We start from the raw sequence: 25802 nt of genomic DNA on the forward strand, positions 1-25802 counted from the left end.
AGGGATGCAGGGGCAGTTGTCCCTTGCATTTTTTATGCCAGAAAGCCTTCACAACAGATCATCATCAATTCTCGTTGAGCAGTGCTGTGGTGTAGACTACAAATTTCTTCTTCTTCTTCTTCTTCTCCCGGCCTTTTTTCTAGCCCTTTATATAAACATGACCTAAATTTTCCTATCAAAGTTTTGAGATTATTTCTTTAATTAATCATATGAACGTGACTCTATGAACATTAATGTTAAAATTAAAAACCAGATCACGTCGATCTTGCCTGCTCTTAGTATATATAATAAGTAACCATGCATGCATGCATTAATATTAACGTACGTAGTAGTCTTAAACCAATTAATAGTACTTACATATAATAAACAACTACTTAATCACATCAAACTAACTTATTCTCGCTCGTTCGAGTCGTCAAAATTTAGGAGCCTAATGGGCAATGAACCTTCACAAGAAGGCATGTAAGTAGGGGGTTCGCGGATGCTCGTCTCAGGAGTGTCGCCATTTTTCACTATGAAGACAGTGTTCATTCCCCAACTTAGATGTCGATCCAAATGGCAATGCCATAGCCATACTCCTGAAACAATTTTTCCATTAAAAAAAATCAAACTACTAATTCTTTAATCAATTTAAGAGAAAATTATACTCATTCTGATCCAGACTTATTATCTTTAATAATTCCTATGTTTTTCCTTTAATTTCTTTTTTGTATGGTAATTTGGTCAATCTCAGCTCTTGAAAATGCAGTACCATTGCAATGTAGTTTGGAATTAGAATGTATGTACCTGGATTACTAGCTTTGAATCTAAGGGCAACCCATCCTCTCTTGGGCAGGGAAACGGTATTCATTTTAGGCGGATCGACCAAATTGTAGCTATTTGCAGGGTCAGTCTCATTATCGAAGTTGCCATCTCCTGAGCCAACCACGTAAAAGGTGTAGCCATGCAGGTGCATTGGATGGTCCTCCGATGCATCAAGCACAGTAGTACCCTGAAACACTATCTCCACCTCTTCATTGTAATCAAGCACCTTCACCCTCGTTCCTTGTGAGGTGTCAGTTGTATAATCAGGAGCTGTGTCTGCCGTGAAGTTGTATAAAGTTGGCGGAAAGTCTGGAAAATCTGTGGTGTAAAATCCACTCATGTTCCTGCGCTCATTTATTAAAGGTTTTGGCATGAAGATATGCTTAAGTGGTGTTAGGACGATATAAACTAAATGATTAAATTCATCTCTTCCATCAGCTTAACATTCTATTAAAAGTAAAGATCCTGAGTTCAAACATCTTAATTTCATACATGTAGTAGTTCATCAAATTTCAAACAAATTAAGGCGCTAGCTCTTGTTTCAAAATTATATATATATATATATATATATATATATATATTATATTGATGATCATCATCAGTTGAATACAATATTATTACAGAAACTCATTTCAAATACAAACATCACCTATTGACATTAGAGAAATTTTCAACAAACCACTCATGTTGTATGCTGAAGTTATTTCTTCTTTGAACGTATATAATAAGAAAATATCATGAGAAAGTTGATTGGGAAAAACAAATTACCTGTAGTAGGCCAGTAGTACATCTGTGGTGGGGTTAACCCAACTGACGTTGTTTAAGCTCGAAGAAAGAGAACTTCTAGAGGTTCCCTCATAGTCAAACGTAATACTGTTCATGGCAACTGAAATATACATCATGGTGGTTATGTTTTTGGGGACATTAACCGGGTGGTCTTGATCGGCTAAACTCCTAAGACGATCTGTGAAGTAGATTGCAGACTTGATGTCCTCGTAGGTTGGAAGACTGCTAGGGAAAATGGGGGTAGATGTTGGAGTGTAATTGCCTCTATATTCAAGAATTGCTGTGGCATTTGTTTGGTCATAGTCTGTGTCATCCGGCCTAACACTATCAAACTGTCTTGCAGCCATGTAATAGCGGCCGGGACGTGTCTGGTTTGCTGTCACCAAAATGTCCATGGTCTGTCCTGGGGAGATCATGACATATTCGGTGACAACAGGTTTAAGGTATGATCCATCCAATCCTACCACGGTGAGAACATGTTGAGCAATCGCAAAATAGAGCTCTGCGTTCATGGCTGCATTGACTAACCGAAGAAGGTACGTCTTCCCATAATCCACTTGCCACCTGTATGTATTTTCTGCAACACAACAATGATCAATGAGTACTGCACGCATTAATAAAAGATGCTTGACAATCATTCTTCTATACATATATATATATATATATATATATATATTCGTGTTCTCTCTCCTCCACACGCACATGAAGCTGTAAACATTCAGTAAATAATCAATCTGAGACTGGACAGTACTCTTTCAAATCCTTTCAACTGCATCGCATCTGCCACACATATGAATATGGTACTAAAGCCAATCCGACACATTACGACATAGATCAAACTGAAATGATCCCATCTTCTCTTAAAACATATGCGCGCGCGCTCACACACCACATGCAACGACTTAACTATTGCAGAAAGAAATTAAACTTCTTAAACAAAAGTAACACGATGATATATCTTTACTCTAAGTGTGTATTGAATCCACGTACCGGCAGAGCAAGGGAGGAGATCACCAGGTTGTCCATTGATGATATAAGAATCTGAGCGAGGAGTGTCAGAACCATCTTCGAGGTCCTCAGCAACTTCCGCATTTACGTCACCTTTATACCAAGATCCTGCATCAATACATCAAGGGTAGCTATATGTTGTATATGTCTCGGAAGGATGCATACATGCATGCCAAGTTAATATTAGCTGAAGATCTTTCTAAATCCAATGGACTGATCGATGTAAGTACGTGCGTGCATGACTCATGAGGATTAGAATACAGATTAAATCAATAAGTAGTAGTATTCAAAGCTGGCGTGACTTTAGAACTTCTTAATACTACTTAGGAACATTATAAATAATTTGTAAGAATTAATATTTTGCATATATATATATATATACACATACCGAGTACGAGAATTTCTTCTCCATCAGGCTGGGGAAATGGAAAACCGGTGTCGTTGTTGGGCATAACAACAATAGCACCATGGACGCCAGCTCGTGTCCAGTCACTGTGGGCATGCCACCAAAGTGTTCCTTCCTCATCCGAAAATATGACCTCATATGTGAAGTTTGATCCTGCCTCTATGGGGCACTGTGTAATGTACTCTGGACCATCCGACCATGGATTCCTCGGTTGATGCACTCCATGCCTAATAAAATTTGAATTATCTCCTTTAACAATATTAATCTTATTTTTTGGCAATCACGCTAGCTAGATCGATCGGCCTTAATTATTTTATGATCTGATATTTCTTTGGTTTGGCCTATTAGCTATATATATAGCACTACACTCCAAGGGCAAGTATATATATATATATATATATATATATATATATATATATATAAGGTCAGGCTTTTATTTTGGCTATATATGATGTTCATATCAATAAATAATTCCCATCTTGCTCAAAAAAGAAAAAAAAAAAAACAATACTAGAAAGCTGTGCATGCATGCAGGAAATTGCTTTTAATTTTATAATTAGGGTCGTCCCAGTCCCTCCTACTCTGTTGCTTCAAGTTTCAAAGTAATACTTTTCTTAAAAAACAACATACATGAATTACAGTTAGACCTAATAGTCAAAATATCTCACGAATTTTCAAGTGTTGTTATAATGGACAAATATTGGAGGTGTCGTGTCGCCTGGCCATTGGTACTGGTGTAAATAGTATCTTCGCTATATAATACTAAGAAAGAGAGAAACTACATTGTCGGACAAACCCTTTTACTAGCTAGTTTGATTCCCTAACACTACTCAATATCATTTTGGTCCAATTAATTATTATTTCAAAAATAAAATAGAAACATTTTGGGTTTTTTGGTGTTTGAAGCAATTGTGATACATGCACATGCATTTGTACAGACACAAACAAAGAAGTAAGTACATATATAGATCAATAAATGCATAAAATGATCATCGGGTGAAGATCATGAATATTGTCAGTGAAATGATCATCACTTGTCTCAAAAGTTTAATCTGATGAAAATAAGTAAATTTTATTATTTATTTTATATGATCATACATGCGTACATATGTATCACGTATGATTATCATGTTCCTTTTCAATGAGAGAGAGAGAGTCATTACCAATGAATCGTAACACCATAGTCTCCTTGATTGTGGACGTTTACAAATACAGTATCCCCTTTCGTGACACGAATCACAGGGCCTGGCAAACTTTCATTTACAACCAACATACTCTTGCTGCTGCACAGCCTTGTAAAGCTGGTCTCCTTCAGCTACAAGTACATGATTTAAACGAACAAAAAATTAACCAAAAAAACAAAATGGATGGACTTCAAAGGAAGTTCAATGAGGCAGATCACAAAGAACTTAAAGTACTCTCTTAAAGGCATGCAAGACGAATTTCAGTGGGAATAACGTCCATGAATCATCAACATTGTCCCCTAGCTTCCCTTATTATAGTTATTATGTTTCAAATCAAAGGCATTTCTCACGTCCAAGTACTTGAAATAAGGGCCACAGCCAATGCAAGAATGCCACAATTAATGGTAGTACTGGTCATTCCAGCGGTTAAACACCAACAAAATGAGAGAGAGAGAGAGAGAGAGATCAGAGACTTACGACAAAGTCGTATAAATGGACGTCGCCTTGAGCCAAACCAAAGAGCATCCCGTGGAGAAGAAGAAGCAGAAGCCCAAGAAACCCTGAAGGCAAAGCCATCCCAAACCCCTGCTTTGGTACCTGAACTCCGGAGCTAATTTATCTGTTGTGAGTTTTGGTTTTCTGAACTGTGTTATAACGACATATCTATATGTATATATGAAGGTCTCCTCTCAGACTAGCTATGTAGTCCTTGAATCGTTAGTTGTGGTGATCATGTTGAATGCTTGTTCCAATGTCATTGGCCTAGAATGCTTGTTGTAAGAATTTAGGTGGAGGCTCAACCAAGTTTCTAATTTTCTTTCTCTTGTTTATCGTCATGTATTTGTTGATATAATAATATATTTTAGGCGCGCGACTTCATATGATTGTTTTTACTACTTAAATAGACAATAATTTAAAAGGTGCGACATCGGTATTCTCGATCCATAAATAACGACGCAGTTTAATTTTTTTTTTTTAAATTTTGAAATGCCAAAGTTTTGGGAGAGTTGAAGTAACAAGAAGGAAAATATATAGATGAAAATTTCGTTTTTAAGGCACTTGTTAGCCAGATTCGTATGATAGATTCCTATAATACAATACAATTTTAGTTAGAAAACGATAAATTATGATTTGTAGACTCACAGATAAAACGTGCAAGAAATAAGGTTGGAAGTTGGAATTTTAAGTTGGATTTGAGTAGCGAAGTATTTTGAGATATTCTGTTAATAGTAATAAAAAAATAATAAAAAATAATTATAGAATATTAAATAATAATAAAAAATAAATAAAAAAATAATAAATAATAATGAGATATTGTCTCATTACCTAAACTAAATCTTAGTTGAGGGAATTGTAGGGTTCGGCTTCGGCCGTTGGACAACGACAAGCCCACGTAGGTAAATTTAATAATAATAATTCTGGTTGGGTCGGAATTTGAATCTGGGAGCTGCTGGATAATTGGAATCAATTCTTCTAGGTACAAGCGAATCGGTGGACGAATTGGTGTACGAAGCTCACGTGGAACTGCTGCTGTCAGAGTTATTTAAAAATTAAAAATTAAAATTAAAAAAGAAAGAAAGAAGGAAAACGAACATAAGAAGACTGCCCCTTCCGAAGAAGACTTCCCCTTCGTACAAATCCCAAGATTCGGTGGTGGTGCTCTCTCGTTCCTCCCTCTACTGCAACTTGGCCAGTCTCCTCCGCACGCGACCCGCATTCGAGATTTTTCCTGTCGTCAAATCTTTATCGTCATCTTCAAGAATAACCACAGTCTGCAAAGGTACGTAAGGTGTAGTGTTTTCTTTCTTTGATCACTTATGTTCATTTCCCTCATCTCTACTATTGTCCGCTCCTTTTATCCCTATCACTGGGTGTTCCCCTGCGCAGTTGACTACTTGGGAGTTCTGTTAGTTTTATCACTGGGTGGTGTGTGTCCTTTTTCATGGAAATACACATATAAAGCTTAAATGCACTCTGGATGTTTGATAAAAATTCCAAGACACATGTTGAATAAAATAAGACGGGATTACAAAACTGATTATGGCTGTTGAAAATAAAATTGATTAGAGAGGTTCCAATTGCTATTCCGAAAATGAAGGCCAGCCTTCTTTTATAGCCAGAGTTGGTGTCCAACTAACATAACATGCTTCTAGTTCTTTTTTCTTAAAAAAAAAGTAACAAACAATTGGGGATTCACTTTTCTTTTTCCATGCATAAATACATAACCCAAACTCTAGGGTCAGTCAATGCCCTATCCATTCTTACGCCCATTAATTAGAAGCCCCTTTCTGAATTAATCCACCAAGTTATAAAATAAAATATAAGCACTCATTTGTGAAGCACTCATTTGATTTTTTGTCATATATACCTTCAATAAGCACACATTTCATGTGAAGCGACTTGAAAATAATATATACATGCATCTAGTTGCAAGTTGAAGTTTTAGCTTGATAGTTATTTACTTGTTATCTTCACTAATAAATGCATTATTTTGATGTTGATTAGAATCTCTAAATGGTCTATTCAGCTGATTGGTTGTTGGCGGTGCTTAAAACGATCCATACTTGTTTGGAGCTGCAAAAAGGAATCTTTTCTTTAATCTTCTATATGCTGAAGGCAGTAGCTCAATGTTGCAGTTATGATGAATTTTAGATTGTTAAGAGTTTTTGTTGTTCCTCCATTTAGGTCCTGACTTTTTGGAAGCTGTTTGATGTATCATCATTCGAGTAGTTGTTATGCTCAGTCCACCTCAGCATTGGGTCAGAGTTTGCTCAGGCTGAAAGAGCCTACTGTTTTGCTGCATTGCCGCGAAGATGATCTTCACTTCATCTGTGCTGGATTCAGCCGCACAAGAATATTCTGAGAAAGCAAATGTTCATCCACCTCAGATCATAGTCGACAATATTGTCTATCTCAAGTGTATGGAGTTGATCATTTTTTAATGTTTCAACTGTAATGGTACTTCTTAAGTGTTTTGGTTATGATGTACAAAAGGGATATTTGTTGGTTCATTAAATTAACCTTTCTAATGAAAAGTTGTGTAATGAAAACAGCTTGTACACATGGTTTTGGAGAGATTCCATTGAAATGAGAAACATTAGTTCTTGAATTGAGTTCATAACTGGCAAATATTACAGCAAATGAAACACAAAGTAAGCAAATATTACAGCAAATGAAACACAAAGTAAACAAATATTACAGGTCTCAAAAAGCCTAGTATGACTTTTTTCTAACAAAAAAACAGCTTCCTTCCTTCTGACCCCAAGATTGTGGATTTGGGTGACTGTTGACGAGGTTGAACTTGCTCAAAAATAAAACCTCCAATATGCATCATGTGCAACCTTCACCCAAGTAAGAAACCTGCGAAGTGTATACAAATTCATGTTACAACTGATAATTAATTATATGACAAATTTACAATTTTCACATCAACAATGTCTGAATGGTAAGCAAAATAGACAATCTCATGTCCACTCCAACGTAGATCAGCCATGCACTATGCATATACAATATAAGAGAAGCTAGCTATACAAGAGAAGCTACAATCTATTAGTGGTAAAAGTCTTAGAACTGCATCTTACAAACCACAAGTGGAAAAAATATAACCTGGACTTAATAACCTGCATCTTATACAAAACAAATATGCATTGGAACAGAGAATCATGGTCTGAGTACATCACCACCGATTACACATGAGTGAACACAATTAAAACACAACATTACAAATTTAAATAAATGAGCTTGACAATATGCACAGAAAACACAGAGAAGCAGCCTGTAGTACATATAATACTTTTTATTTAAAAAAAAAATTCTATACATGCAAATTGCCCAGGTCTGCGAGTAATCAGAATTAATGATGTACCAATATTAGTGTTTAGCACAGGTAATACTATTGCAAAGTTACCTTCGAAAAAGAAAGCCATCACCTGTTCTTGAGGACATAAGCTTGCTGGTATAAATGTCTATGCAGACTATGAGCTAAAATTGAAGTTAATAAACCAACTCAATAGATAATTACAAGTATCATGAGCAAGATAGGGCCAACGTGTTGGCTTTATATCGTATATGAGCCAACCTTTACCAAACCTATTTATTTAAATGAATCAGACCCCTCAACTTTAATCTCCTGGTTTATCTTCTTGAGTTGGTTTTAAGTTCACAAATTGTAATACCTCTATCTAATTTCGTGCAACACAAAGTAGATAAGCATTAATTACAACAAAATCAAAAAATAAATAACAGATTGGTTCTGGAATCAAATAAAAATAAATAAAACCAAAAATAAAAAATGAGGGAGACCTATCGATGGTTACTGAACTGGCTTACAGAGTGAGGACGACGGAAAACACGCCAAATCCGCGACTGAGGGGGGAATGGGGAACCGCCTTCAACAATGAAACGAGGATTGAGCGGGGAATGGAGAAGAAGGAGAAGGGTTCGGGAATGGATGAAGGAGAAGGAGAAGGAGCAGTTGACGAGAATAGATAAAGGAGAAGGAGAATGAGCAGTCGACGAAAGGAGAAGGAATTGGTGTGGGGTTGATTGAAACGCACTGAGCTAGAGTTAAAAAAGCAAAACGTGCCGTTTCGGTCTCTTCCCACAAAGCCCTTTAAATTTTGTCTCCCGCCTCACGAGCACGCACCGTTTCATTAACCACGTCAGCTTCGGTGCGCATCGGTGCACAAAAATGCCTGAAAGAAGAGTTTTCCAATTGGAATTGGTTCCTCTGACTAACCCACCCTCGATTTCAAATCCTCAAGATTTGGCGGCAAAATCCAAAAAACCCTCTGCAGATTACAAACGCAAACCAGAGAGAGAGAGAGAGCGAGAGAGCGCACATCTAGGCCAGCAATGTCGACGATCTTCATTGCGGTTCAATGCTGCCAATGCTCCACAATGCAGGCAACTTTCTGTGTCTGTGTCTCTGTCTCTAGATCAAGATATCTATATAGGATATAACTAGGATTGACAATTGATGGAATTTCTCTCAGGTGAAGCAGCAGCACAAGAAGAAGAGCAAGATCGTTAACAAGTGGACGTGCGTGGTGTGCAACCAGAGGCAGTCCATCCGGAAGGTGTTCGCCCAGGGCTTCATGGCCAAGGACCTTCGCCACTTCGTCCAGACCTTCAACATGTCCCGCAAGTCCTCCGATCACCAACCAACTAACCTCCACGGAACTCCTCTTCCGGAATCGCAACAAGTCGAAGAAGAAGATATTACCAACGACGGGTCTCCGTGCCGTCACAGGAAGAGACGAAGCGATTGGAGCGAGTATCTTGACTCGGAGCGCGACGATCGCATCAAAGGAGAATTAGAAGCAACAGAAGAAGAATTAGGTACTTCAATTTATTTGTACCATTTTTGCGAAATTATTTGAAAATAAAATTGGTAAAAACATTTTTTTTTTGGGGGGGGGGGGGGGAGGGATTGTGCAGGTGGTGGTTTTGAGCCAAAGATCGTGACAGAGTTGCCGGAGGGAATGTTCAAGAAACCAAAATTGAAGAACTCCTTTGCAGTGGTTGATGCTGGAGAAGGAGAAAGCGATGTCCTTTACAAGCCGGTTTTCTCGAAGAGAAATTCCAGCAGCAAAAGATTTATCTCCCAAGGTCATTTTAAGCTTATTTTTTTCTTAGCTAAACTTAAAATTTTGTGATTCATTGATATCATCACTCTTGTCATTTCAATTACTAGCAGAACACTGATGAAATTCAAGGATATACGCAGTGCACTACATGAATCATTTCTTTTAAGCTAAGATGTATAAACAATTTTTAGGACGTGTGAACTAATTTTCTACGAATTGCAGACAAAGAGCTGAGTTGTCGGCCATGGATGACTGCCAGTAGCTCTTCTAAGGGGAATGAGTACATGAGACAGGATGAAGACAAGCCAAGGAGAAAGGTTCAGCTGCCGATGGCAACTGCTGCGCGAGTTTCCAAATGGAACGACTACATGACAACTCACGATGACACCGAATTGGAACTCGCCAGTGGTACAAATATAGAAGAACATCATGGAGATCAATGGAGCGATGATATCTTGGAGTTGGAGACCATAACCCATGATCAAAGAGTAGAAGATGATGTCCACCCTGATTTCATGTGCTGAAGCTCTGTTTAATCGCCCATCTTGTGCTTCTTCCTCCATTGTATCTACCCCTTTCTAGATGAACAACCAAAATCGATGGCAGTTGATGTCCACCCTGATTTCATATTATGAAGGAAAACAAAAAAAGTGACCCTGGTAGGGGCCAGGGCCTGGCTATGCAGCTAAACTGCAGATTTATTCATACACTTCATGCAGATACTTTTGAGTGTTCATCACAAAGTTCTTAAACCAAATGGAGATGTAGATTTAAATAAATAGGTTCACTAATACAAATGACAAAGCAAGGAGATTAAAAAAAAAGGTCTGCCAAAATCCCAACTTAACTCCTAAAAGTTCATAACAAGAATAATAATGATAATAATCTAAGTAAACAGGACAATGCTGACAAATCCTAATAAGACCAGGCCCTTGGATACTCTCCACTCCGATCTGTAGCCTTAAAATGCCTTCAATCAAGTTGCCAAATGTAACCCCACAAAATAAAGCAGTAATTTTGGAGACAATCCCAGAAACAATTGAAACCTCATTAAGCCCTGTAAAATATGGGCTCACAAACAGAAAAAAAAAAAAGAAAAAAAAAATTTCCATTTTGCTTCAATCATTCAGCCAATGAGCCTAGCTGATCACTAACACCAGACTCTGATGCAGCTTTAAGGAGGACTTCCATTGCCTCGGCCACCTTCTGTTTCAGAGCGTCTGGAGATTCAAGGAGATGGATTACCTCAGATTGGTCCATCTCCAGCAACATCCCAGTCACCTTTGAGGCATTATTGGACTCGAGCTTCTCAACATGGGGATAAAGTTGTTCACCGAGCATCTGTGATTTTTCAAGAAACATTAAGTACAACAATTGCCTTCCACAGATTATTACTAATATTCTCTCTTTAAGTGATTTCAATATCAAAACTCAATCTAGTTTAATATCTTATTTGTTGTGCCCGATCTAGAAGTAACCATTTCCTCAGAGATAACCTTGTTTGGATATCGGGCCATTATGGCCTTTTTCTATAGAGTGACTAATCAATCTCTCTCACAGTGTTGCTTAAGATGAAAAATCATTGGATTCTCAAGATCTCTTAACCAAAAGAAAGGGCAAATCCTAATACCTACGAACTATACAAAATTAAATACAAGAGAAAAATAACATACTGCTCGCTGATTCTCTGGGGTAGCAGAAGCCAAAGCTGATAAAAGTGCTGAGATATGCACTCGTCCAGGTCTTTGGATATCAGTAGAAGTCACTGGCATCCCTGAACCATCAAAAGGCACTGGCATCACTGGACCCACAACACCTTGAGGAACCACAGATGCATCCATGCCATTTCGAGAATTTCCCATATATCTAGGGCCTTGGTGAGGGTTACGATGCATTAACTGAATTTGAGATGTGAATGAATAATATCAGAGATGAACAATGAATTATTACACCATAAAGCTTCTAAAAACTAGCCTATGGCATAATCTATTTATCCTGGACTACAACATCACCAAGACAAAATAGCAAGTTAAAACTTATATGCAAAACCAACAAAAAGTACATAACAGAAAATCTGGGCAATAAAATAATGAACCCACAAAATAGTTGATCGGGAAAAGATCAATTAAATAATAAATTGAGTCAAGAATCATAATCAAGTCATTTAATTCCTATAGTCATCCATGTAATATAGTCAGAGAGTCATGCAATCTCAAAGCCCCCGTTGAAAAGTTTTGGTATTTGAATGAAAATAAATTGTTTGCTCATAATGGCGACAGCATTAATATTACCCTTAAATTACATGGATAACCATACAATTTGTTGAACCCAAATAATGAGGGAATAATGAAAATGGAAAAAATTAGTCATATCACCTGCTGCGGTAGAAGGTTTCCACCTCGCCTCACACCCATCCGCTGCCCTGGTTGTCCTTGCCGCTGAAGGTGGTATGGCATAATGAAGTTTGGAGAAACACCCGGTCGCATTCCAGGTAAAAGTTGCTGTTGGAAGCCGTAACCCGCAGGCTGAGGGGGTATCAGACCAGGATTACCTTGACCAAAATACAACTGCTGTGAAGCAAATCTAGGCGCCCCAGGATGAAATCCAGGAATTCCCGAAGGCAACGGAGCCATCCCACCATGGGCTTGGATTTGAGAAAAATGTGCCTAGAGGTCGGATAAACAGATTATTGCCCATCAGGTTTGACACATTTGACAGAATGAGAATATAAGCAATGGCACCAACTTCTACCCATCATGATAAAAAATGGTAGGAAAACTGCTGTTCCCCACCTTTCTTCTAGTTCACACAACACCCATTGGTTGGGTCATGCACTTTATGACCTACCCTCCCATTCTTAAGGTTTCTTTTATTGGGGAGAGGGGGGGCATATGAGGCACAATGCCAAGCAGAATTTAAAAGTTTCAAGAAATTACAAATTTGTACCTACAAACATTCAACATGGGAGTCCAGAGGAAACAAATTCCTACAGAGAAAATAATTTGTAAGCATGTAAAAAGCAAAACATGCCGAAATAAATAGGAAAACTTTTGCTGGTGGGATAGCTTTGAAAAAACAATCGCATAATAATTTCGATTCAAAAACTAAAAATTCAAATTTGTTGATTTAGCAAGTATCTGTCCTCATCCAAAACATGATCCAAAAGTTTGGGAAAAATATCTTCACTCCTTAAATCTATGCAGCACTAACAACTTGGCATTTGACATTTACAAAGAAACACATACACACACTTGAAATATAACAAGAAGGCTATCTAAATTACCATATTGCAGGCACTAATGCCATTTGCTCACATGTTCCTTTTTTCTTTTCTTATACTTTTTCTATTTTTCAGAAGAAAATGCTAAAGTGATTACAAACATAATTTTCACAAGTGCTAAAAGATTCCAGTAAGTCCAGCGCTACTTGTGTCATAGTAACAACAAATAGCTTCTAGACATTAACTGCAAAAGTAGGCAATATTTTCAGCTAATAACTAAACTAGATTGGTAAAGACCCTCACTAAAAACATTAAAATCAAATGTTTCCACAAAATTAAGAGAGAAACAGCTGCAATTTCAAAATGAAGAACTAGGTTTCCTATATGACAATCGAAATGCATAGAGATAAATCACCTGGAGCCGAGCCTTTCTCTCTTCTTTCCGCTGGGCAACAGCAACATACAGAGGTTTCCGTCCAATGATCTTTCCATTCATTTCATCCAGCTGAACAACGACGAAAAATATTCAAGCATGCATGAGAGAAAAATGGATGAGCAAAATGTTTAAAAGCAGGGTCTGCCAAGTGGCCCTAGAACAAAGAATTAATAACTTACAGCTTTAGCAGCTTCCTCTGGTGTAGAAAATGCCACAAAGCCAGATCCTTTGCTCTGACCTTGTGGACCAAGCATGATCTACAAGAATCGTACAAAAACATAGCCAAACTAAAGGTCACTACTTCAAAAAAATTATTATAATTGACTCATAGACATGTCCCACTAAGGACCAGCAAAGAAAGAAGGGAAAAATTACTCCACTTGAAGCAGAGTATATATACCTTGCATGACGTTATCGTTCCAAACTCAGAGAATAACTCCTTCAGCTTGTCATCATTGATGCTGTCGTCAAGATTTTTCAGATACAAATTAGCACCTTGTAATTTTTCATATCTACTAATTCTTTCCTGTTCAAATTTGGCCTTCAATTCTGCCTCCCTTTCTGCTTTACTCTGAGCCCTCCCTACAAATAAAACATTGTCATCAATGGCCGCAACCCCATTCAACTTATCAACTGCTGCAGCAGCAGCATCTGGGCTCTGGAAGTTTACAAAACCAAAACATCTGGACTTCCCATTTGAGTCCGTCATAACAACTGCACTGGTGATTGTACCATAGGTGCCAAAAAGTTTCTTGAGGTCTTCATCAGTAGTTTTTTCAGGCAGATTTTTCACATAAACATTAGTAAACTTTGGCGATCCATTTGCTTGAGACCTTTCTTGACGTCGAACAAAAAGTCCAACATAAACCTTTTTATCATTTATCAGCATGCCATTCAATTGTTTGATTGCATTTTGTGCTGATTCCTCATTTTCAAACTGTACATATCCATGACCCCTTGACTGACCATTGCTGTCAACGACCACCTTGGAAGAAAGGACAGTCCCAAAGGCAGCAAAAGTTTCATGCAATGCCTTGTTATCTATTGATGTGTCCAGGTTCTTAATGAAAACATTGGCATATCCACTTTTCCGAACACTAGGATCTCGATGAGAATACATAATCCTGATAGGTTTCCCATTTATAGGAGTATAATTCAAAACCCCCATAGCAAGGGCAGCTGCAATTTAAGTAGATACTTATCAACAAAAAGCTTGGCCAAAAAGTCAATTTTAAAAACAATAAAGAGGAACAAAACAAGTACATACTCGCTGACTCTCTTTTTTCAAATGCATATCAGGATAATTAAAAGGACAAAGGAAAAAGGGAGAAAATAACCACTAGAAAAAATTGCTTGTTGAAAAAAGAAACAGTTAAATTAGAAAATAATATAACTCCTAACTTTTCATAACTCAAACAACTCTACAGGTTTTCACTATGCATAAAAATATAATTATAATATATTTAATCATATAACATACATGAATACACATATGTAGATAATTATACATAGATAAATGTTTTTATATGCATATTCTAAAAGAGGGCACATGATAGTTTGCTCACATCACATTGGAAATTCACAAGCTCAGTGGTCAAATAAGTCTGTTTCACAATTGCAGAAGTAATAGGAAATGGGGAATGTTGGCACTTGACTGAAATTACTACAGGAAACAAAGTGAACATAGAGTACTAATATCACCATCATAGGATCTCAGAAGGTCATTCCAAAGCTCACAAATACTATGTATATACATATTCCGTTTTTAATTTTCACAATCTTAGGCTCATTTCTAAGAGAGGTCCAGAATACCAACATGTTTACAGAAGAACATTCTTCTAAAGAGCTCTTGGTCATAAGAAAGCTATTAAAACAAAAAATGTATTATATGTCTTTCCCTTTCTTAATTTTCAGCAAAAACCAAAGCAGACACAAATTAACTACTCATTTAAAACAAATCACAAACATATAATATTCATATCATCCAGAACCCATCCCCAGAAAATACAAAATAGCCTCCTCAATTCCACCTCCAGAGAGAGAGAGAGAGAGAGTCTTCTTCGTAGGACTAAAACCATCATCCTCTTAAAATGACACAAACATGGAATGTACCCACAAAAGTGACTTTACATGGACACAAAAACTGAAATTTACAAAACTAAAAAAAAAATTGCAATTGAGGCCACACGCAATCTGCTCAGATACTTGCTATAAATATACCTAAAAAAAATAAGAATAAAACCATACAAGAATATAAAATTCATATGATCCAGAACCCTATCCCCAAAAATACAGAATATCCTCCCAACCCCCACAGAGAGAGAGAGAGAGAGAGGTGTTTTCTTCACAAGACTAAAACCATCATTCTCCTAAAATCACACTTTTTTTTTTTTTATAAGTAAAAATCACACTTAAACCATGCAATCATGGAATATCCCAAAAATAGTGACTTTACCCAAACACACAGGAACTCCAAATTTACAAAATCAAAACAAACAGTGATCAAGGCCATAGCACTATGCTCAGATGGCATGCTTGCAATAAATATACCTACAACGGGAGGGAAAAAAAAATTCAAGAACACAAAACCATTCATTGACATTAAAGGCCCTAAATCATAAGGAGCTGTCCCCCGCACGCGCAAAGACACACTCAAACACAGAGCAGAAAAGAAAAATCCACAAACACTCATGCACATACGCACATGCGTATACGTTCTCTTCTCTATGTATGCATGTCTATATCTACGTCTAGTCGTCTACATATACATGAACACACATAATTATATGAACATTACGATTGAAAGCAAAAGAATTGAGTCGGACAACAATGGCGACCAACGGCTCATCGAATAGCGTCGTAGTACGTACCGTCCTGAGCGTTGGCGTAATTGACATAAGCGTAGCCGAGAGAGGACCTCCGGGTCTGATCCCTACAAACCCTAATGGACACGACCTGAGCCACCTGGCCGAACACATCGAGCAGCTGCCCCTCGTCCACGCTCGGGTCGAGATCCCCCACATACAGCGACGGGTTCGCGAGCGCCACAGTCGCCACCTCCGACCCCGTCGTCACATGCTGAGAAGTCACTGACGCTGGAGCTGTCTGAGCCGATATCGCCGCCGCCGCCATTGGTATCTCAGAAAAGAATTTCGAAAAAAAAAAACTTTTGGAAAATAAATCGAGAACTTTGAAGTGAACAAACAGAAACAAAAGCCAAGAAAAAAAACCCCAAAAAAAAGAGAGAAGGATAGCCCTTAGGGATAGGGTCTGTGATCGAATATATGAAGGAAGGATTTTCTTTTTCTTTTTTTGTTTTTTGTTTTTAATTTCTCCGAAAAAATAGAGGGAGGAAGAGGGCTCAGAGAGCGAAGAATGGTGGTGAAGGCTTACATTTTATAGAGCCAGCGAGAGCGAGAGCGATAGCGAGAGGGCATGGGGAGTGTCGAATCGAAACGGTTCGTTTGGAGTTGGTAGCGTTTAAGAAAGCGAACGTGTGGGGGTGATGACGTTGACGCGACCGTTTCGACCAATGTACTTTGTGTCCCAAAGTTGTGGCGATTTAAGAATTATTTTTGGCCCCACTTTTTCTTCTTTTGTTTGCATGCATAACAAAGTGTTCATATATGCTGTCATATGATCTTTCATTTTTATCAAAAAAATGTTATATATTATGGTATTATTTTATTGATATCATACTATTTGTTAATCTCTGTATCTATTATTTTTAAAGGTAAAATAAATATTGATTGAAATATGTAATCACATCACATGATAAGATAATATTATTAATATATTTTTTTATTGTCACCGAATGTCCAAGAACTTAGTCCCGACTAATTCCAAGGTAAATAAGCTCTCGATAATGAGTTTCTCACAAGTTCACATCGATTAATTTAAGGAAAAGTACCCCTAATCCAATGGTCACTGAAGAAGATTCAAATATTAGATTTAGATGAAGCACACCACCAAGATCAAAACTTTTATCGCTTTAGCCAACCCATATATATATATATATATATATATATGTATGTATATATAACTAATGAAGATGCTTTTAAACTTAATGTTGATAGAGCAATATTTCAATAGAGTAAGAGTGTGAGCAATTTTAAGAGATCACAAAGAGGATGTGATTATGACAAAAAACAAAAAAGAAAATGAAGTGTGTGACTCTTTTGAGATTGAATTATTGGCAATGTTCGGTGGCTTGCAACTTTATTTTCACCGAGATATACACGATCTCATCCTAGAAAGTGACTCCCCACTATGTTTAATGAAATTAAAGTTGTTGGGGATTCAATATCCATACAAGGAAACCTCATTGCGGAGATAAAGGAGCTTATGAAAAAGCTTAAGAGCTATCCATAAGCTTGCAAAATATTCTTGGTATGTAGATGATATTTGTGTATAATGAGATTCTTTCTCAGATTGTTTCTCACAAATTATCAGGTCTTATGTAAGGTTTTGATGAAATGAATGTTTGGCTATAAAATAAAATAAAAAATAAAAAATAAAATAAAATAAATTCAAAATCTTAAAAGAGAGATTCGGGATTTTCTATAATATTTTTATTGAAAAAAATTACTTTATCTCTCAATTTTATCCATTTTATTTGACCGCTTGTCAAAAAATTTTATTTTATTTTATTTTTTATTTAATGATTAAAAAATAATTTTAAATATATTGATATATTTTTTTATTTTTTTAAAATATTCAAATATATTAAAAAATATATTAAAAAAAATTTACAGGCCAGCGGTCAAGTTGACCGGCATATAGCCGCACCCATTTTTATTTATGAAAACACCTTATATAATTGGGAGCATAGAGATTCATTGTATTTAATGCAATTAGCAAATAGCATTAAATACAGCATTCAATGCTGTAGACTTCAGGAACTCTTTCTATTTTTCAATCTAAATAGTAAATAGGAAAATCTTAAAAATTATCAATTCAAAAAATAAAAGCACAAAAAATGCCGAACTTCCAATTGTCAAAATGGGGATATTGTTTCTTTTTAATTGCACTTTTAAAAAAAGGAGACACTTCCAATTATTTATTATAAAATTGTAAAAATATGTACTGCTTGTGTTCAGTACTTTGACTTTTCTTTTAGGAAAATATGCATTAAAAAAAAAACAGAGGAGATGGAGCCCAACAAAACCCAAATGCCACTATAATGCAATGAAAAAACATGAAATAGAAACTAGTTTAACGCATACTTGCCAATTTGTTTAAATTGGTATAAACAAATTTAAAACATCAAGTTTTATCATTCAATTATGTTACAAATATCCGTCTTTGGGTATCCGTTGTAGAATCGTCTGACGTGGCCATGCTATGTCAGTTTTATATTAAAAAAAAAAAAAAAGGCGGAAGATCGATTTCAGAAACCTTATCTAGGCGCTAAACTCGATTTCAGAAACTAATTTTTGCGCTCTTAAGAAGAATAGTGAGGACGTTTTCATCGTCTCACCTTGCCTTCATCGTCTTCATGCTATCTTCCTTGGCCATCTGAGCAACGGGCATCAAGTGAGTGACGATATAGATATGCTCTGTTTTACTATCCACTCCCCCACTGACTATGCCGACAAAAGTACCTGCACATGCACACCAAATGTCAATAGCCCAAATGCTGCACAGACCTCACCGATAAGCACCAACCCACGTCCGACTCCTTCTCCCTCATTCGAATTATTCCTCACAACCCACGTCCGCATGCATGCGCAGCAAGCTTCACGCAGTAGCGATCACGGCAAATCCACCATAGACCCCAACCGATCCACAGCACCACTCTTGCATGCACACACCAACAGCTGCTGCCACCCTAGCATCTATCGTAGAGAAGCCCCGAGAACAGCCGCTGCCACCAAACTGAGAACCACCGTAGAGAAGCCCCGTCGCACTGCCCAACCATTATTCCTCTACTTTGGCTCCCGAAAACAGAGCATCGTTCCCTCCACGTGAGCCATTGCCTCGCCACCCCGAATCCAAGCCAACCACTGTCGTTGCTCCTCCCTCAGACGACCACCGAAAGCCACTGCCCAGCCAAAGCGTCGGCAGCACCAGCACCTTTGTTTTTCTCACTCAAAACAGAGATTTTTACCCACCGAACCATCGCACCTCGCCAGCCGCTCCAAGATGTCGCCACCTGCATGAAAAGGGCCGCCGGACAGACCCAAGCCACCCCAGCCCGTCGCAACCCCTTACAGTGGGTACTCCCTCTCTCGACTTACTCTCTTCTTCTCTCACCCAAGATTTACTCGAGCCAATCATCAAGAAATCCAACTCCTAGAGATTCCAGTTTCAACCACATTGATTTTGTACTCCATGGTGAACGGTAAGAACGCGAGCAGTGTGAGCCCGAGGCAGTCCAATTTTGGTAATCTGGGTTTCGACGAGAAGAGCGGGGTAGGCGTGCTCGGGAATCCCACAACGGAGACCAGACGGAATGTTGGGATCAGATGAAGACTACCACAGACGGAATGTTGTGTCTGTTTCACAACAAGCTTAAGTCGTTTTCACGAAGACGAAGACGAAGACGAAGACAAAGGAGAAGATGAGAAGAAAAAGAAGATGAGAGGGACCAAATTTGAACGAAAACTTCCCGTTTTATTTTGTACACGTGGATGGCCGTGTACGCCAGGTTCCCCAACGCGGGTGCAAATAGCTTTTTTCTTTATCATTTTATGCAATTATTTAAATTGCTTTATCAAGTTTAATTGGTATAGCAAGTACTCTCCACATTCTTTTTGTCACAATCTTTTGGAGCCACATTTTCTAATGAAAAGTCAGTGATTTAACTAATTTTATGCAGAAAAATTTTTTAGGGAGTGATATACAGGATCGAGATTTACTCTGCAGGATGGGTCCGAAGGGCCCCTTTCTAACATATAACAAAAAAAAGTTTAATTGTTAATTATTTTGTCATATTAATAATTGGTATGAAGAAATTTATCAATTTTCAAATTGTTTATACTAATTTATAAATAAAAATACTGTTAAAAAATAGCTATTCTATTTACAGTTCTACACCATACATTTTGAAAAAAAAAATAAAAAGATAAAAAATAAGAATAAGAATATAATAAGCTGGTAAATAGAATTTTTCGTTAAAAGATCACTGCCGTCGGATCAAATCACGTACTTGTAATTCCGATGCCCACCATCTAAAAAGCCGAAATCCAAAAGGCGTAACCCAGAAGAACAAAAATGGCGTCGTTGCACTCTCACATAGAGACAGTCCTATGGACCAAGGACGAAATCTCCTGCCGGGTCACCGAGCTCGCCTCCGAAATCTCTACCGATTTCGGCGCCGCCGATTCACCGGTCCTTGTTGGCGTTGCAACCGGCGCCTTCATCTTCTTGGCCGACCTGGTCAGGAACATCCAACTTCCCATTTCCGTCGATTTCGTTCGCGCCGAATCCTACGGCTGCGGCACCCTCTCCAGTGGTGTCCCCAAATTCTCTCTCGACTTGAAGGTTGATGTCAAGGGCAAGCACGTCATTCTGGTACTACTACTATCTCTCTCTCTCTCTCGCTCTCTAGTATAGCAATTGGCAAGCAAGAAATTCGTTTTATTTTAAAATTATATTATTTTAAATTATAATTTTTTACTGATCTTTCTGTTCGTTTAAATTGAAAGAAAATTCGTAATTTACTTGTTTCACAATGATATGTCGAATCTAGAACGAATGTCTGATATTTAAGAGGAGTATTATGTGTAGAACTGAACTTGTTGTCTCAGGTTGAGGACATTGTTGACACGGGAAACACTCTGTCCTGTCTGATTGCGTATTTGGAATCAAAAGGAGCATCCTCTGTATCAGTGTGTGCCTTACTTGACAAACCAACAAGAAGAAAGGTTCATTTTCAGCTCGTGGGTGAAGGGAAGTTTTACCGGGGTTTTGAGGTAACGATCTCAATAACGCAAGATTGTATTATTTGGGTGATTTCTGATTAAAATGGAGAATTGGGTTAAATAAATGAGTGGCCTTTGTTAAATTTGAAATTGTTAATATATAATAGAGGAGTTATAGGAAGAACATGATATTGTTGAGGTTTTGAGCCTGCTTGGGACTTACTCAGTAGGTTTTTTTATCATTTCTCACTTAGTAGTTGATAAATGGGATACTAACATGTTTGAAAGATAGAGGTCCCAAGATGTGTAAACTGAAATAAAATGAAGAATTGAGGAAGATCAAGGAACCTAACTCTTGAGGTTACTTAAGAACACACGAAGGATTATGAGTAGTCGCTTACTAGAGGAATACTTGCATTGAATAAAAAGGAGTGAGTGTGGTTTGATGCATATGGATGATAATACAGCAACCACATTAGTGACTGAATAAAATGCAGTATAATGAGTGGTTCCATTTTTCATGTTTCTGGTCGACCTATAATAATAAAAAAAAATGTTTCTAGTCAGCGGCTCCCTTTTGTAGACAATTCTCATATAACTCAAGTTTTAATAATGGGAATGATAGTGATTGTAGATGCAGTGATCTGCTTCCATGGAAACGATGCATTGCATGTTTAATGACTGACATTTCGAATTTGATGCCTCTGTTAAAATCTTGGACCCTGGATTCAAAATCTTGGAAATGAACAAGATGACTCTCTAATTAGTTAGCGGCACTTGATAATTGCTAATTTTCATCGCGGAACCCCAATAATCAGAGTAATGAAGTTTTAGTGACTGTAGATAGCATACTCTGAAAAAATATTTGATTTTGGCTGCATATTTGTTGCAACTTTAGCTTTGTATTAATTGCCATAAACGTAGGTATTATTCTTGAATTCCATTGTCTGATTGCCTAGCAAAGTAAGCAAACTGATCTGAATATATATATATATTTTTTTTGCAGTGCCCAGATTATTTTGTAGTTGGTTATGGAATGGACTTTGCAGAGTTATATAGGAACCTGCCTTATGTTGGTGTCTTGAAGCCTGAATGTTACAAGTGATTATATAGGGAGCAGAAAATATACAATTTATCAGACTTTAAGTGTCTCAGTCATATTTTCTGAATCATCTTATTCCACAAGATGAACCAAAATAATTTCACATTTTTAGATGATGGCCAAATACAGTTGGATTTTTGATATTATTCAATAGTTGCTTGAAATACTTATTGTTGCACTGAAGTTCAGGAATGCTTACTGCTTACTGCAGCAGAAGTACAGAAATATGGCCACTATATAAATACAATGTTTTTTCCTGTACATTAAGTACAGTATTAATGTTCCTTGAATGTCTTTTCCTTTTCTGCATATAAAGTGTCCCAGCTGATGAGATTAGTTGTGGGATTTTCAGTATTCAAATCAACCTCTTCTTCCATTATCTTGTTGAAGAATCATTCTTTTTAGAGAAGGCATCAGTTTCATTTATTTGGAGGTAATCTGAATAATCCAACGTATCTAAACGATGCAAGGCCTTATACAAAATGCAGACTTGCATGTGAAGTTTAGATCAAGTTTATTTCTATCCTGAAACATGTTACAAACACCCAGTTATGCATAGAAGGAAGCTTCAAAACAACATGGAACATAGGTTCCATTTCCATTTTACCACAGGAATTGCATTTTACATATCCCTATTACTTCCAGGTGAGTAAAGGGCGAGGAGCTTGGGCAGGGACTACATTCCCATTAGAATCATAAATTATGACACCAGAAAAATCTGGTAGCTGGCACTTCCCTCCCATAAGTATGTTCTTCTTCCAGACCGAGAACTCTCCACTAAACATGCTTTCTCCGCTGTTTGATGTTCGGATTGTTGCTTCGGTGTTGAGCTCTATTACAGGGTCATCGACGTCAGGAACATAGCATGCAACCCAACGACTATGCCATTTACGTGAATGAGAAGCACACATGAGCAGAGCAATGGCACACACAAGAAGAGTCATCGCTGCTATGCAGAGTTGAAATGTGCTTGGAAGAGTATGCATCAATAGAAGCTGGCGAGCCATGGGGGGAAACGTCTGATGGTGGGTTATGCCTGAGATAGTGAGAGAAGGGGTTTATGTAGTCTTCATGTTGGCCAAAATGGGGTTGTTTGGATTAGGAAGATTCGTTAAGATTATAGCTTTAGACTTTTGACCAAGTTGTATGGTTTTGGTGATCTCTGATCACTGCTCCATCTGATGTAACTTTTACTACCATGTAACTTTTACTAACTTTTAAACAAACGTTTCCTTTGTTTAAAGATAATGCAACTTCTACCATAATGTTCTTTTGCAAACCAAAATGAATGTTGAATCAGCACTTGATATGTAAACATTGAATTTTAGTATTCTATCCTGACATAACTTATTGTCTTTGACACCCACTTTCCTTTGTGGGTTAGGTGACATTTCTGAAATAATAAGGGCATCACGTAGGCCCTAAGTTGCATCAATAGACCTCGACTCGTTGTTGAGAAATTCCAAGTTATGATACAATCTTAAAGTACTTTCAGAATACTACATCATGATTTGGAAAAACACAGTAATATGAAAAGGTGACCTTTTGTTGTGTATATGCATTGTATTCATTTTTGGGTCCTGGTTATTAATGGTTGTATAGCTTGGGAGAAATTCTGTTGAGGTAGCGAATGCTACGATAGGAATGTTTTTGGAAGGGTCATCTACATTGGGCATTCTTTAGATGCAATGCTGTTGTCTCGGTCCTCAAAATGGATTGAAAAATGGATACGAGCACTAGCATTAGTTTCTTTATATGCATCTTCAAAATCATATCTTTTAAAGATTTATTTTGCATATCAAGAAAAATCTCCACATTAGATTATGCATCTTTGAACCAAATAATAATAAAATATTATTATTTTTAATTATTTTTTCTTAAAATTATTATTATTTATATATTTTACAATTAGCACCATGTGCTCAAAAATACAAATTCCATATATCTAAATATTACCAATTTCATATATTAAAATGACCAATTTTATCAATAAATATTAATATGTACTAAAAAACACTTTATATCATCAACTTAATATAAATTTTATATATCAAAATCATCTTAATATAAATTTCACAAAGTTGATTTTAATGGGAATGAGAGAGAAAAAACATTAAAAATAATGTTTGGAGAATGAATAGTTCATAGCTATGTAAAAATTTAGAGAAACATAAGGCGATGTAGATGAATTTAAAGACATTATGTAAATATAAAGATAAAGATGAATAAGCCATTGCTAATGCTCTCGATCATAATGAAAAGAACGGATTACATGCCCTGAAGTGAAAAACATCCTGTAGATATTGAAACTACCGGAAAAGTATGGATTGTTAAAAATTATACGTATGGATAGATTCCCCATTGGAACCTGCTACAGCCACAGAGGATTCTCAGCACCGAAAGGCAAAAGGTTTTTTTTTTTTTTTTTTTGCTTTTTTTCAATCATTTTTTTAAACACTTTAAATAATTTTTAAAAATAAAAAAAATTATAAATTCATTTAAAAATACTTTCTTAATCATTAAAGAAAAAAAAAATGCAATTCGGTAAAAATTTTGGGTGGAAAGTTTCTGTGGGAATAGAATTTTCCTTTCCCCATTTTCTGATTTCTACTTCCATGTTTTGCCGTGGAAAAAGCTAATTTTCTTGGAAAAACAAAGCCTATGAGAAGAACATTGGAAAGTGAGATGGTATGGCTTTATGTAAAGGTATAATTATGAAAAGGAAGCTTGATAAGAAATGTTTTTTTTTTTTTCCTATCTAATCCGTTTCTTTTGGCATTTTGAGAAAAGAGAGACACAGGATGCAGAGGATGAGACTGCTCTAGGACATCGAATTTATACAAAGACTCGAGTTTTTTTCTCTTTTGGACTAGAAATAGAGCACAAAATGCGAAAAGTGAGACATTTGATGCAGAGGATGAGACTGCTTTGCTAAGGACAGGACAAGGTTCCTTTCTAGAATAAGTGAGACTGAGAAATGTCCAGGCCTTCCCCTTTACAACTACTCCTTTTGGGAACGCTCATTATTGGGAGGCTCAAGAACAAGTTGAATGTTTTCTTGCTTTTAGCTTTAGCTTTTTGTGCCATGATACCATCTACTCTCTGGCCAAGAGGGCAAGGCATATGGTGAAGGGGGAAGGGAGACATGGCCTTTTTCTGTCTGTTCCCTTAAATCCTGCAGAACAGGGCCTACATAAAATATAAACACGAAGGTGTTGCCCAGTATACATGGTGTTAAATTGAAGTCGATTCAAATAGAGCCAGGCTTTTGTCTGAATTTTGGTAAAAAATAAAAATGGTTTCCACATTGAGAAAATGATAATTTTTTTATATTTCCAGAAAGCACCAAAGTAGACTTGGCCAAATTTGGGCAGAAATTCAAGGAACCTTAGAAAAATTGGAT

At 37.0% G+C, this 25802-nt stretch overlaps 4 protein-coding genes and 1 long non-coding RNA gene across 8 annotated transcripts; 3 read left to right on the top strand and 2 right to left on the bottom strand.

Moving 5' to 3' along the window:
- Positions 1 to 264: 264 nt before the first annotated feature.
- Positions 265 to 4786, bottom strand: LOC121241986 (putative laccase-9). The gene is made up of 7 exons (XM_041139857.1): positions 4666 to 4786; positions 4168 to 4319; positions 2987 to 3231; positions 2581 to 2706; positions 1573 to 2167; positions 787 to 1148; positions 265 to 578 (listed from the first exon to the last, which is right to left on the bottom strand). Exons 1-7 carry the CDS (start codon positions 4762 to 4764, stop codon positions 394 to 396), a joined length of 1764 nt encoding a protein of 587 aa, XP_040995791.1. The 5' UTR covers positions 4765 to 4786; the 3' UTR covers positions 265 to 393.
- Positions 4787 to 5657: 871 nt separating this feature from the next.
- LOC121241990 lies at positions 5658 to 7494 on the top strand. Its single transcript, XR_005935864.1, has 2 exons — positions 5658 to 5977; positions 6694 to 7494. It is a non-coding gene; the product is annotated as an uncharacterized LOC121241990 (long non-coding RNA).
- A 1433-nt stretch (positions 7495 to 8927) lies between these two features.
- Positions 8928 to 10367, top strand: LOC121241988 (MRN complex-interacting protein). The gene is made up of 4 exons (XM_041139859.1): positions 8928 to 9093; positions 9183 to 9528; positions 9628 to 9798; positions 9999 to 10367. Exons 1-4 carry the CDS (start codon positions 9043 to 9045, stop codon positions 10298 to 10300), a joined length of 870 nt encoding a protein of 289 aa, XP_040995793.1. The 5' UTR covers positions 8928 to 9042; the 3' UTR covers positions 10301 to 10367.
- Positions 10368 to 10572: 205 nt separating this feature from the next.
- Positions 10573 to 16812, bottom strand: LOC121241985 (polyadenylate-binding protein 3). The gene is made up of 7 exons (XM_041139856.1): positions 16303 to 16812; positions 13833 to 14611; positions 13612 to 13689; positions 13412 to 13501; positions 12152 to 12442; positions 11450 to 11674; positions 10573 to 11117 (listed from the first exon to the last, which is right to left on the bottom strand). Exons 1-7 carry the CDS (start codon positions 16562 to 16564, stop codon positions 10899 to 10901), a joined length of 1944 nt encoding a protein of 647 aa, XP_040995790.1. The 5' UTR covers positions 16565 to 16812; the 3' UTR covers positions 10573 to 10898.
- A 3796-nt stretch (positions 16813 to 20608) lies between these two features.
- On the top strand, positions 20609 to 23659 carry LOC121243234 (hypoxanthine-guanine phosphoribosyltransferase). 4 transcript variants are annotated; one of them, XM_041141327.1, is made up of 4 exons: positions 20609 to 20947; positions 21184 to 21348; positions 23045 to 23144; positions 23241 to 23659. In XM_041141327.1, exons 1-3 carry the CDS (start codon positions 20648 to 20650, stop codon positions 23096 to 23098), a joined length of 519 nt encoding a protein of 172 aa, XP_040997261.1. In that variant the 5' UTR covers positions 20609 to 20647; the 3' UTR covers positions 23099 to 23144; positions 23241 to 23659. The 4 variants fall into 4 exon arrangements, 3 of the variants coding, with proteins under 3 accessions (XP_040997261.1, XP_040997260.1, XP_040997259.1); XR_005936080.1 differs by having other exon boundaries at positions 20611 to 20947; positions 22304 to 23144; XM_041141326.1 differs by having other exon boundaries at positions 23045 to 23659.
- The last annotated feature ends 2143 nt before the right edge of the window (positions 23660 to 25802 follow it).

Source organism: Juglans microcarpa x Juglans regia, chromosome 8D (assembly GCF_004785595.1).
Source record: "Juglans microcarpa x Juglans regia isolate MS1-56 chromosome 8D, Jm3101_v1.0, whole genome shotgun sequence".
NCBI lineage: Eukaryota > Viridiplantae > Streptophyta > Magnoliopsida > Fagales > Juglandaceae > Juglans > Juglans microcarpa x Juglans regia.

Bases quoted from the DNA above. Each gene is read 5' to 3' on its own strand.
- LOC121241986 (XM_041139857.1), bottom strand. From the start codon at position 4,764: ATGGCTTTGCCTTCAGGGTTTCTTGGGCTTCTGCTTCTTCTTCTCCAC. The intron at 2,707-2,986 runs GTATGTGTATAT...GTATTGATGCAG, and splicing joins AGAAGAAATTCTCGTACTCG to GATCTTGGTATAAAGGTGAC. The intron at 579-786 runs GTACATACATTC...AAATTGTTTCAG, and splicing joins ATTCAAAGCTAGTAATCCAG to GAGTATGGCTATGGCATTGC.
- LOC121241988 (XM_041139859.1), top strand. From the start codon at position 9,043: ATGTCGACGATCTTCATTGCGGTTCAATGCTGCCAATGCTCCACAATG. The intron at 9,094-9,182 runs GCAACTTTCTGT...AATTTCTCTCAG, and splicing joins GCCAATGCTCCACAATGCAG to GTGAAGCAGCAGCACAAGAA. The intron at 9,799-9,998 runs GTCATTTTAAGC...TACGAATTGCAG, and splicing joins CAAAAGATTTATCTCCCAAG to ACAAAGAGCTGAGTTGTCGG.
- LOC121241985 (XM_041139856.1), bottom strand. From the start codon at position 16,564: ATGGCGGCGGCGGCGATATCGGCTCAGACAGCTCCAGCGTCAGTGACT. The intron at 11,675-12,151 runs GTGATATGACTA...TCTCAAATTCAG, and splicing joins GAAACCTTCTACCGCAGCAG to TTAATGCATCGTAACCCTCA. The intron at 11,118-11,449 runs GTATGTTATTTT...GAAAAATCACAG, and splicing joins CCCCAGAGAATCAGCGAGCA to ATGCTCGGTGAACAACTTTA.
- LOC121243234 (XM_041141325.1), top strand. From the start codon at position 20,648: ATGGCGTCGTTGCACTCTCACATAGAGACAGTCCTATGGACCAAGGAC. The intron at 20,948-21,183 runs GTACTACTACTA...TTGTTGTCTCAG, and splicing joins AGGGCAAGCACGTCATTCTG to GTTGAGGACATTGTTGACAC. The intron at 21,349-22,303 runs GTAACGATCTCA...TTTTTTTTGCAG, and splicing joins AGTTTTACCGGGGTTTTGAG to TGCCCAGATTATTTTGTAGT.